Source organism: Haliotis asinina, chromosome 9, assembly GCF_037392515.1.
Source record: "Haliotis asinina isolate JCU_RB_2024 chromosome 9, JCU_Hal_asi_v2, whole genome shotgun sequence".
Lineage (NCBI taxonomy): Eukaryota > Metazoa > Mollusca > Gastropoda > Lepetellida > Haliotidae > Haliotis > Haliotis asinina.
In genome coordinates, this window is record NC_090288.1 from 30,519,460 (window position 1) to 30,532,554 (window position 13,095).

Genomic DNA, 13,095 nt, shown 5'->3' on the forward strand with positions numbered 1-13,095 from the left:
AGCCGAGTATGTTTTACATGATAAGAGTGCATGTTAAAAAGAAGGTTGTCTGTGTGCAAACTCTCATCGGCTAGTAACGACATGGTTTTGTTTGTAATAATTTTGAATTATTATAATAGCATATTCATTGCTGTTTTTTGCTGAACCAGCTTGTAGTGCTCGAGTCACACTTTTCATATCCACGTACTATTTCCCACAAAACTGATGATTGTAATCTATTAAAATTGGCACTAAGCTTAAAATATGGCGTATATCCAATTAACAACGTAACATCTGGAGCGAAAAGATGGCCGTTTCTTCTCCTGCCCACCGTGGTCTTGTGCTATACATTCCTTACTTGAAAGCGGCGGTGTTTGCTTCGTGGTTAAAACGGTTGCTTGTCACACCGAGCACCCGGGTTCGATTCCCTACATTTCTGGTGTCCACAGCCGTGATATTGCTGGTACATTGCTAAAAGCGGTGCAAAGCCCAAAACTCACTCACTTCCTTATTTGAAGAATGCTTTGTGATACGGCGACATTTTCGTACACTTTCTAAAATGTCTACACGATCATATTAAGTTATCAGGTATGGCCTATCATGCTGTGATGATAAATTATAATATCATATAACGTGATACTGTAATCAAAAGTAGTTGAAAACTTGTGTTTGGCGTTAAGAAGCTTGCATTAATCGCCATATCTGTTAAATATTTAGAAGCATGTTGTGGGACAAACATGTTGAGCTGAAAACGTCTTGTATATTTTGCGCAAAATAACGAACTAAATCCTCATTTAGGAATGTGATAACTTTGTCACTGACTAACTACTGCTTGACAAATGTTAGATGAGCCACCACCTGACGAATGTCCCCAATTTGCATGTTAGTAAAAGTCCTCCAGACCATTCTATTTGAAACAAGAGAGAAACAGGTTGTCATCTAAATATTGAAAAGTTCAATTTCCTCGTGCGAATCGTGTCGTGATGGTGTTTTGCTGAGCTAAATCACTCTGCGAGACACATGTTACACAGTAGCGGTATTTATTTCACGTCATGGTCAGCATGTATTGCACGTGCTTAATCGCCAGTCTACATGTAGCAACATGATTCGTCCAGATTACTTACCCCGCCTGCTTGTCACAAACGCGTTCACTGCGTTGGCTCATCTAATACTTGCCAAGCAGTACATCAAGATCTCGGCAGTCAAGTTTCATTGAAGGTCATGGGACTGGGTAAACGAAGAGTGAGTGAGTGAGTGAGTGAGTGAGTGAGTTTGGATTTAACACTATTCCAGATATGGCTGTACACATTGTACTCATGTGGGGAATCAAACCCAGGTCATCAGCGCTACAGGCGAACTCTTTAACCATCAGACCACCTCACCGCCGCATGTTAAATGAATGTTAATGAAAGACGTAATGACACTGACCTTAACCTGAGGTTATCACTGATACATGTACCGCCACAGCGTCACGTCCTGAAAGTAAAGAAACATGTCTGATCCCTTGTGTTTGTGGTCAGATTGCTACAAAGCGAGGGGTGCCATCAAAGGTTTATGAACCTTACAACGCCTTTCGCAAGTATATTGTCCCGAGAATGTCCCTTCCACTGTTCCATAAGCTGCCAAATCCAGCCCTTAAGGCAGATCCGGTTTTCCGAGAAACCAAATAAAACAAAATAACCTAATTCTTTTTCACACAGTCGCAGCGTGTGAAAATGCTCAGACAGAGACTGCGTAATTGTCTACACAACAACATGGAGAACTCTCTCGTCTCACTTCGCTTTCCTCAGAACCAAAAAAACAGACTCTGAAGGTTAAAACAACCCCTCTCTCAACAGATAACCCACCGATTCACATCAGCGGGAGAAAGTATTCTGAATAACTATCACATATACAATTTGTTTGCAGTGAAAAACGTACCGATGAATTTCACTTTGAACCTAAAATAAATCGAATAAAGTGAAATTAAGATTGCGAACCCTCGTGATTTTATCTTGCCCAGGGAACGTAAGACTAAAGTCGTTTAACAAACAATCATTGATTTAAATCGCTAATACTGGCTTTTATTGCAAGGGGATTCCAGCTACCGCCCTTACCAACCTTGTAATACAAACCAATAACAGCCGTTTGAATCTATGGTCGTTTGTTAAACGACTTTTATCCTGAGATGAATAAAATTCTTACATATAAATTTTCAGTTGGCAAGGTATTTTTAAGTTATGAGGATTCGCAATCATAATTTCACTTGTTTATTTACTGATGTTATAGAGTAAGAATGTGGAATATGTTTTGTATAATTTTATACATTCGATATTGTTTGAAATAAAGACTTTTCATACATTTCATTTACTGTATATTACATGTTACTTTATAAAATTCATCTGGCAAAGGTAAAGACACTTCAGATAAGCTCCTTTCAATAAGCATAAATTAAATCCCATCGCTGCCCTCTCGACTTGTCAAAACAACTATCGCTGTATACCAATCAGTATAGCCTCCGGTCATCACTTCCTTGTCAGTATCCCATTATCTTCAGGCTAAGCTCGTGAGCACGGCTCACTCCATTGTTTATAGTTTTCTGAAGTACCTTTGCCAGTCTCTGTGACGTTACACATGCCTACGGCGTAAATATGCCACACTATTGCATTCAAATTTTTGTTTCATTTAGTTTGAACCAAAAGAGTTATTGTGAAACGGGTCTAACCCCAACAGGTTTGACTGCACGTTCCTTACATTTCAATACAGGGTATCGTCCCCTCATCTTCCCTCTTGAACTGCAGTCAGACTTGTTGGTCATATTTTGTTATTGTTCAGGTAAGACCTTGCATTCTATATTTCTTTTATGTATTACTTGTGTGACTTACATTTCATTTATGAAAGGTTAATAAGTTGATGTTGGACTTATAAATTGTAGAGTTATTTTGAACCTGTATCTGATTAAATACATTTAAGTAACTCTTATTGTATAATATATAATTACTTGAGTACGTATGATTAAACATGCACTGTTAACGTTTATGTAACGTGTACTCTTAATAAAGTTATATTCTATTGCCAGATTATCTCCTATATTGTATATGTAACTTACTATTGTGTTACTCTTGATGTTATTCAGGTTCTATCTATAAGATAGTAAAACGTACAGACATAAATGTAATTTACAACAATGTTATCATTGTTGAAAGTTGTATTTAAATATGTTACAGACGATATTAATAATCCATTGATTATGAATATATACTGACGTTATTAATTCTTGCCTTTTTCAATAAACACTCCTGAACTGTAGTCAGACTTGTGGGTCATATTTTGTTATTGTTCAGTTTTAGATGACTTGTGAGATACAGGCAAACACTGTGTTGTTGAAGGTGAAATTCATTTATGCGTTTTCACAGCAAACATACTATAGTGATGATACAGGTGTTTGCGTATCCCGCCCCATCTATGACATCCGTCATAAACATATGCATAAACCCTGTCACCTAAAAATCTTTTGTGAAATTTATGCAGAATTGAATCTTGTAATCTTGATAGCACAACTTCTGAGCAGGAGTCGCGCAACGCTCTTTGAAGTCTTGGTGTAAAGATGGGAATGTAGGATAATACCTCCTTAAAGTGACATTTACACACCAAAGAAGGAATGGTCAACTAATGAAAGGCTGCAAGCATCGCTTTCGTCATGCAGTTTTTTTGACAGTATTTATCGGTGCAGTTGATGCGACAATTTACTGGATATATGTAGACACCACACCAGTACCATCAGGAGAAGGCTCTGGGCTGCTGGAGTTCGACGTCCACCAGTACCATCAGTAGAAGGCTCTGGGTTACTGGAGCTCTACTCTCCAACAGTTCCTTCAGAAGACTGCTCTAGGCTGCTGGAGCTCTACTCTCCAACAGGTCCTTCAGAAGAAGGCTTTAGGTTACTGGAGCTCGACTTTCCAACAGTTCCTTCAGAAGACGGTTCTGGGTTGATGGAGTGACTCTTCATCGGTACCATGAGAAGAAGGCTCTGTGTTCCTGGAGTTAAACGTCCACCAGTACCATCAGAAAAAGGCTCTGGGTTGCAGGAGTTCGACTCTCCATCATTACCTTCAGAAGGAGGCTGTGAGATGCTGGAGTTCGACGCTCCACCAGTACCTTCAGAAGGAGCGTCTTGGTTGCTGTACTTCGACACTCCGCCTGTACCATCAGAGGAAGGCTCTAGGCTGATGAAAGGTCGTTCTCTCTGATGTCCTTTCCACTTAGGCAGGCACAGGCAAAATGAGGAATGGTAGAGGGTTCCAATACTAATCATTCTGACTCTTGAGTACCTGGCAGATGTGTAAAGGGTGTGTGGCTACTCCAGCAGCTGACACGATCGCCAGATTGGGTTCATGTCGCTGTTGAGAACTGTGCGACAATCAGAACGGCGGCATTACTGTCCGGCATTGTGAATATTAACGTTAATATGTACTCCACCCAGTGTTTGCCCTTGTCTTAATCTTAAAAAAAATATTTTACAGCTAGTTTTTTTTTTTAAAAAAAGGTGGTTTCAAAGCATATACAGTATCATGAGGTGTTTTCGTCCTTGTGTAAACAGTGAGTGCTACGTGACTTGTGTACAGGTAATAATGAAAATAAAGGTATGGTTTGACGTAGCTGACGTAGAAATAAATACGTGTTGAAGAGAAAGGAACATGTAAACAACACACTTATAGAGGCGGCTTATTTTTATTAGTAGACAGATAATTTGTATAAAGGCACACAACAGTTTTGTGAAAACAAATCATAGAATTCCCTCCACCACAATATCTGACGCATAGTGTCACAGTTGATCAATGTATGATACAGACTTCTAAAAAGACACCAGAGTAAAATGTTAACATAAAAACTCTTTCCTATAACAATAGGACTCAATCATATTACACTCGAGATATTTTTTCTTAATAATCTTACCAAAAGTCAAGACATGGAATTCGTTAACACCCGTTTCCAGCAGATGTGTCTCACCCACATATGTGTAATGAACAACGACAACAACAACAACATCCCCAACCACCACACTTATATCAGACGGAAAACATGATCACAACCCAAGCATGAATGTTAATTCATATACAATATTGGTACAACATTTATATCATTGATACGTTTCACCATTTTTAACATTAAAATAATACCACCAATTGAAAGCCTTCACCATTTACTGAAATGATTTTGTGTCATTTGTTTTATTTACACAAACAAACCAACAACAGTTCAGAGCAGAAACCACCAGGTAACACTGTTGGGACATAAAATACAATGTGACAGTCAGGTGAGTCACGCAGTTGTCATTTACTTAACAACCTGAACCAAAAAGTTCGTCGTAAAGCGCCAACAATAAACGAAAACAATTCATGTATTAATTCTGTCAATGGGAATTCTACAGAAACATGTCACTTCCTGTATATGCTATACAAGGAGATTGAATGTAACTGGCATCACAGTTGCAGCACAAGTTTTAAACATATTCTATTCAAAACAAAATAGATTAGGTACACGTTATCCGACTTTGGAACACGCTCTCTCCAGCACTAGGGACTGTGTCTCTAAAACAGAAGGCATGTTCATGCCTCTCACAATCCTGGCTAGCTATTCCCCAAACGTTCGTAGTCCTGCGAAGTTCTTACGCCCATTCGTAGCACATTAGCTACGGCTAAGAATTCTTAGCGCTACGAACGTTTCGAGAATAAGGGTCCTGGAATCCACGAAGAGACGTGAAAATAGAAATACACTAAAGGGTGAAACTAATGAACCCTAGAATCCCGGTTTCACAGATTAATATTAAATTTAATCCATTAACATAAACGATTGTGAAACATCGTCCTTGTAGACCACTTTCTACAAACAGAAGTAATACCTAACCCTAACTACATATGGTGGCCATATATACTGTTAGATCTGGCAAAATCAAAACAGAGGAATTCGGTGCAAAAGCTCCATCACGTAGAGCAAACGGGATTGATCTTTCAAGAAGGATTTCAAACGACATCTTGGCTCTTGGTCACACTTGTCAGGTGTAAACTTAAACGGCTATTGTCATTGTGAAGTTTTTAGGGTCCCCAAAACTCGAGGGGAATTTTCTTAGTGGATGTTTACTGGTGTCATCCTGATCTAGTCTATCCATATTCTAAGAACCCTGTTTGATCTTATACTTGTGTAAACGGCAGTTGTGTAAGCATACATGAATAATGTGTAAACCTATAACACCGACCATAGCCCCGACAATCAAAGCAAAGGTGAGCCAAAAGTCGTCCAAGTCCAGGATATCTGGGTATATAACATTGTCGTAGAAGAGCCACATGCACAAGGTGAAGATGGTGTAGATGAGCCCATACAGCAACGGCCAAACGACAGACCACCAACGTATTTCACGGACAGTGACGAGGGAGTCGAACCCAACCAGTATTGTATCAACAGCATGGACGCTGATGTTAGGGTATGCACTGCAGTTGTCGTCTGTGGGACAGACGCTGATGTAATATGCGATTGTTACAAATGGCGCATGTACAAAGACGATACTTGTGAATATTTCAGAAAGGTGGAGAAGTGACCGGGTCATTTTATGTGTGCCTGGGCTGCCTGCTTTGGGCGCCAGTCTTGTCTTTTCATCGTCATTTGTTGCCTCTTGATCTGATGGGGCATTTGTTTGACGTGCTGAGTCCGGGTCTTCAGACCGACGATTAAGGACTGCCTTCAAAAAGCTGATGATACTTGAGATGAAGAAATGGATCAGTACCGTGATGTGGGACCAGGTTGACAGATAAACGCCTTTGTCGTTCGTGTGTTCTGTTCCAGTGTACCACAGAATGAGGTTCACCACAGAGTAGAGAAACACTGCTAAGTGGTACATGAAGTGCAGTATGAATCTTGCACGTGGTGGGAGGAGTTTGAACCATGCCTGTAACAGATTGTACATATAAGGTTAGATGCATCTAATTAAAGAGTGCATGTCCAACACACAGGTATGTGAATGAGTATGGCTTTAAGTGGCCTTTAGCAACAATCCAGGAATATTACCAGGTGCAAACATATAGGTGAGTAAATATGACTTCACGTCGCTTTTAGCGATATTTCAGCAATATATTGCTATTACACTCACACCTTACTATCATAAAAAGTTTACGTACATTTATTTCGCAAACAGAATTGTGTCGAATCCGTTAGCTGTTGACGACCTTTGCCTTCACCCGCCCTGCACTGAAATGAGTCTGCGATCTGACGGGACATATTTGATTTATAGCCAATTGGCTACTTGGCTCTGTTTTGTGCAGGGCAGGTCAAGATCATCAATCACACAATCCTGTTTGAGATGAATAAATTACGTAAACTCTTTATGACAGTAAGGTATAAGTGTCTCCTAAAGAATGGCGATTAGCGCACTGACAGGTGCCACGAATTTAAATAAAGTTTGTATTGGTGCACGTCGTCTGTGAACACTGTCAACGCGTGCCTGTAGTCATCGGCTCTGTGTGAATTAGCTCGTGATTTTGATGAACATTACGTTGACGAAGACAAATGAATACGTTGATGAAGACGAAGGCATAGTTTAGTTGCTCAAACTTCTTTAGCCAAGAGGGGTGACCAATAAAGACCATAAATGTCAAATACGGTCATTAATGGGAGTGACAAAGAGGAACAGGGTAGCTGACAAAACAAAGTACTCTGCGGTAGTGGTAAAGACTAAGAATGCAGATTGAACAATAATAACTACATGTGGCTACATAGTTTTGGGTCTTTAGAAATATTTGGAAATGGCAGTCCTGAAGTAGACACTATAACAATACTGTGAAATAAACAAGGAAACAAGTGACTTTGCGCTACAAATTCTGAGCTGGGGTTTTGGCTGTGTATCGAGAAATCACTTTGCTTTCTTGTTCTGTATATCTCATTTTTTAGGTAAATCTATTTGCTTGAAATGTGTGCAGATATTTATTTAATAGGCTAGATGCAGTGATCATTTTTGAATATTCGCTAGAACGAACTAGGTCTGTTGACCTGGTTACACCCCTTTCCTTTTATATATAATTACAAAGACCCGATTCGTGACAGAATGTACATCGATGGCAGTTGTTAACGTTAAAAGCCCTTGCGTTTCACATAACCGTTCACACGGGGGATTCGCAAACATAAACTACCGATTGTCTGATTGTCTTTCGTCAAGATGAATCCTGACAACAACGACTTCCAATTACGTATTTGTCAACTACAAATACTTTTCAATAGACAGACCGGATTAAACTGATAACACCACAGCCTCACCAGCAAAGATTCGTAACAATTAAATTGTTCATTATGCTACTTAAGGCATTTGATACTAAACTTTCATCCAAAGAAATGCCTCTCTACAATTTGATACAGGAATGTTTTTGAAGTATACACCTGAATCACTCTAGTATGATACTTTTTTCTTCCCAAGAAGTTGACTATAATATCTCTTACAGCATTAAGAAAGAGATATTTATCCATATTGTTTGTCGCTTTGGTGAAACCTACAAAGACATCGACAATCTGGTTCATATAAGTCTGTTGGGAAGAACCTAAAATACGGATTTAAACAAAAGGCAAGCAGCAAAGTGGAACAGCAGGTGGGACATTCGGTGCTTTGGATGCCTGTAAGTATGTTGTCAGACTTGTTGACTTGGCTGCCATCGTTACAATTATTTAAGATGCATCTTTAAGATTTCAATCTGTGGAGTGTTAGGTCTACAACAAGAGACTATTTTTATCTGGAATACTGTTTGAATAGAAAAGTGCAAACTGACGGTCCGACTGACGATAGGACGACGCTCAAAGCAATATCTCCCTCCCAGCTCGGGACGGGGGATAATAAATATTACCATAACAGTCTTAAGCAGTCGCCTCCAGTTTAGGGCATACGGAGTTACCTCCCTTCAGCTGTACTTTGCCTTTTCTAAACATGTTTGTCATGTACACACACACACACACACACACACACACACACACACACACACACACACACACACACACACACACACACACACACACACACACACACACACACACACATATACATATATGTATACTCATCAGATCATTTGTTGACCCTATATTCTCATTCATCTGTAAATTGTTTATTGGTCCTTCCTTATTGTAATAGAATAATTTATTTATTTTACATTGTGTTTTTCTGTGGGATGGAAAGCTGAATAGTGTGTTACAAATGAACCGTTTTCCACCGACCCGCTTGTCATGTTAACGGCATCAGTGATCAGGCTTGTTGACCAGTGATCACTGTTTCATACTTGCATTAATCAATACTTATGATGAGACTGGCTGGTCGAAATTTGATTATCAAAATATCGACGTCATATACTCAGAATATTGCTCCAGACCGTTAAACAACAAACAAACATCTTTGAAAGGCATTTTGGAAATTGTATAGATGAAGGAAAACCAAGTTCTGTGGATAGTCATCTTCTTTATTGCAGTGGAGGCGACGTTTTGGTGTAGGTACTAACATCGTTATCAATCAAGTGATACACAGAGTTCTAACTCAGTCTAAGTAAACTTAGCCTCAGTACTTTTTGTTACACTCCACTAGCGAGTCTGACAAAACCTTATGGGAGGTCGCGTCAGGTAACCTTTGAGACTGACCAATCAGAACACAGCTTACCAATCGCGAAAGTGGACATTCGCACATACCTTTCGAACTTTTTACCTCCGAGTCGAAAAGGTCCGTACCCGAACGATTCCGAATGCTATTTAGCGTACGCTCGTTTCCGGGTGATGCACACGGCACACGTTACAATCATGACAACGGTTAGTAAACAGTCGCTGAAAAAAAGTGTTTTAGGCAGTATTCAAAGATGTCATCTTGCGGAAATATTAGCTAATGGTAACCATGTCAACAGAGCGTATATACTGCAGGTCAATTCACTGTGTTATATGGGGATTTTTGTTTGTGGAGAGATCTGTGTCAGTGACCTGAATATTATGTAAGTCCCTCCGATCCATAAGCAGTAGCCGTTATCTGATTGGTTAAATCTATTTAATCGTCTCGCGTTTGATTGGACGGTCATAGGTCGGTCAAAGGTTACCTGACGCGACCTTCTGCTAGGGTTTCTTAGACTCAGTGGTGGAGTTTAACGAATGACACTCAGAGTTTACTTAGACTGAGTTGTAACATAGATAATATAATTATACATAGCTGCAAGTGTGTATATACATTTGGCAAGGTTGCAGTACATTGGAGTGCTGATTAGTGCTTTGAGCAGAGTAGGTAGATGTACAGAGTAATAGTGATTAAAACAATATGTTGAATGAGCTCATACAATAGATATGTTGATGCATACTGAAATGGTTGAAGAGAGATTGATGTACATATTCATTGGTTGTGATTATTAGACACAAAAGGGAGCATAGGAGCCAGTGGACGGGTTATGGGTGGATAAGTAATGATCTTTTATTAGGTGGTGATAGGCTGATGAGATGAAATATCCTTGATTCCTGTTCATGGTGGGGTTGAAACGCTGGATGTTGCCACAGGCAAACCATCATCAACAGCTAAAGAAGACCCCATGGGAGCAGTCTACCAGATCAATTGCCAATGTGGCGTCAAAAAAGAAACTTCACATTCTTTCTTCTCATCACTATAAAAGAACAAGAGATGGTAAGATGTTTAAATTGCTATTATTTCAGTGGTGAGATCTATGTGATGTATTCCATACACGGACAGTGCCACAATCAGTTCCATCAGGCTACACCGCCGTTCCACACCATGGGTATACAGAATGTCAAGTCACAAGAATAACGATTCGAAATTTCTCAGTTCAGTATTGTGTATGTCCGCCCTGCGCATTCACCACTGCCAAACATCGTCTCCCCATCGACTGCCTAATGCTTGTGAACACGTGGTTGGGGATTCTGCGCCATTGCTCTTGCAAGGCAGCTCCAAGTTCCTGTAAATTTTGAGGTTGGTTCCAAAGACAACGAAACCTTCCCCCAAGGGCATCCCAAACGTGCTCTACTGGATTAAGGTCAGGGGACCTCGATGGCCAGTCCATGACGTTGATTCCAGCGTTTTGAAGGCAATTTCGCGGTATGCGGCCGAGCATTATCATGCTGGAACTGTAGACCTGGGCCCTGAGCCAGGTTGCGGTTAGCAGCAGCTGTGAGGTTTCCACGGATGACCAGAAGTCGGGAACGGTTGTTCCCACAGAAAGCATCCCACACCATGCAACTTACTCCCCCGAATCTGTCGACTTCCTGTACCTGTCAATAACTGATCCTTTCGCATGCAACATGCCAACGGCACGTTCACGTTGCACATTTTGCATTTAAAGTACCGTTAGAATTGTGGTTTAGAAGTGTCGTTTTTTTCAATTCTTGAGGCCAATGCTAACATGTGCAATTGAAGAAAACTTCGATGCGGAGATTACGTGATCGTCTGCATGTGCAAAACCTGACTTGGCACGTCAATTGCACGACGAATGGATGGGTTTCAGTGGATTTTGCTAACGTTTTTCTAGAGTCGAAAGATAGGGATCCCATTTCGGATACACAGATGTATCATCAGAGAAACATTATTCATTATTTTTAAAAATTACATTTTGTGAAGTTTGTTTTGACTCAGTATATATAGATACCACACATATTTCAACTTATATTTGTGAAAATATAACTTTAAATATGTGTGGTACCCACAAAAAGAAATAAACTAAAGAGACAAAAAAGATTGCACGATTCCAGACAACTTACCCAAGCATGATTCTAATCTATGATGTCCTGCTCGTCTGTTAACTATTTGATCTGAAACTCGCATCCATGGATAGCGATCACATCATTTGGCTACTTAAGACAAGCTAATGTCCACCTTTATCAGTCTGATATTGAACTCAGCGACACCTTTCACAAATAAACGATCAACCTTAAAACGTCATGACCGTTCACCAGAGCTTTCGTTTTCTAATGACTCAGCAAACAAACTATTCGAGACGAGACGTGGTAGCAGATTGTGTGGCATTCAACATTTGGGCACAATGCATGATTAACTAAAATACAGATTTATGTGTTCCTGAACCATATGTCCGTACTATTTAAGTTTTCTCAATATTTTGTGTATTGTTAGTGTCCTTTGGGGTTCCATTACCGAAATGCGTCAACAAACTGAACACTTTACTGTTTTTATCAACACATGTTTTTTAACTCTACATATTAAAAATAATAACAACTCATTAGATAGGAATGTTTGTAGATTCAGTGCCTGTTGTGTGTCATCATTTTTGAGCAATATTTTGTTTACGTCTTCTTCTCCATCTTTCTTTTCGTTTTTGTCCTTGTAATTAACAGTGCATGATTTTTACATATTTTGTCCGAATCCATTTTTGACGTTTGTCATTTATTGCCCTGAAAAAAATTTCAACAAGGTTATAACTATCTTGTCTTTGTTCAGATGTTTGTCGTTCATGATGTTTATTACAATTACTTTTCTATGCTTCCTTGAATGTGAATGGTATTCATCCAGCGTTTAACGGCAGCTGTAGAATGAACAGTACAAGCAGTGGGAGCACCAGCAAGATGCAACATAGATGTAGAAAATAGTATTACACTTACCGATTTATGGCATGCTGAAGATCCGAAAATCTCTGTTCTCACAGAGTCTTCCAGTGATTTAAAGAACTGCTTGAATGTTGGGGCCATTGCAACCAATGTCAGCATTACAACAGTGCTCGGTGGATGTACCCTTGGGGACATCAATGATTGGGCAATTAGATCACGTGTCTCTGAGTCTCTGCCCACACCATCCACCAGTTTCTGTTGGACGACGTTTACGCTCTCTGCATAAGGTTAAGCTTCCTTTATGGTTTACAGGTGGTGATGATAGGTGTGATTCAATGAAATGTAACTGCTTGAACTTGGAACTATAAAGAGCCTCTTGAAGAGGACCTTAGAAATCTACATCGAAGTTACTCGAGAGCATGACATCAGCTGAAATATTCCAAAAGTATTTACATCAATCATTTACAGCAAAAAATACCATTTTGATTTTTGTCAAGTGAATTGCGAGTAACGTGTGTATAAACTATAAACTACATGTATATTTACAACTAAAATGTCAATACCTACTTATTA

The 13,095-nt window shown here is 39.6% G+C and overlaps 1 protein-coding gene across 1 annotated transcript; it reads right to left on the minus strand.

Moving 5' to 3' along the window:
* Positions 1-5,913: 5,913 nt before the first annotated feature.
* Positions 5,914-12,663, minus strand: LOC137296433 (uncharacterized). The gene is made up of 2 exons (XM_067828227.1): positions 12,577-12,663; positions 5,914-6,901 (listed from the first exon to the last, which is right to left on the minus strand). Exons 1-2 carry the CDS (start codon positions 12,661-12,663, stop codon positions 6,131-6,133), a joined length of 858 nt encoding a protein of 285 aa, XP_067684328.1. The 3' UTR covers positions 5,914-6,130.
* Between the last annotated feature and the right edge of the window lie 432 nt (positions 12,664-13,095).

What these genes read in the sequence shown, in the direction of transcription:
- LOC137296433 (XM_067828227.1), bottom strand. Translation starts at nt 12,663, where the DNA reads ATGGCCCCAACATTCAAGCAGTTCTTTAAATCACTGGAAGACTCTGTG. An exon ending in CTTCAGCATGCCATAAATCG is followed by an intron (nt 6,902 to 12,576) that starts GTAAGTGTAATA and finishes AATCTGTTACAG; the next exon opens with GCATGGTTCAAACTCCTCCC.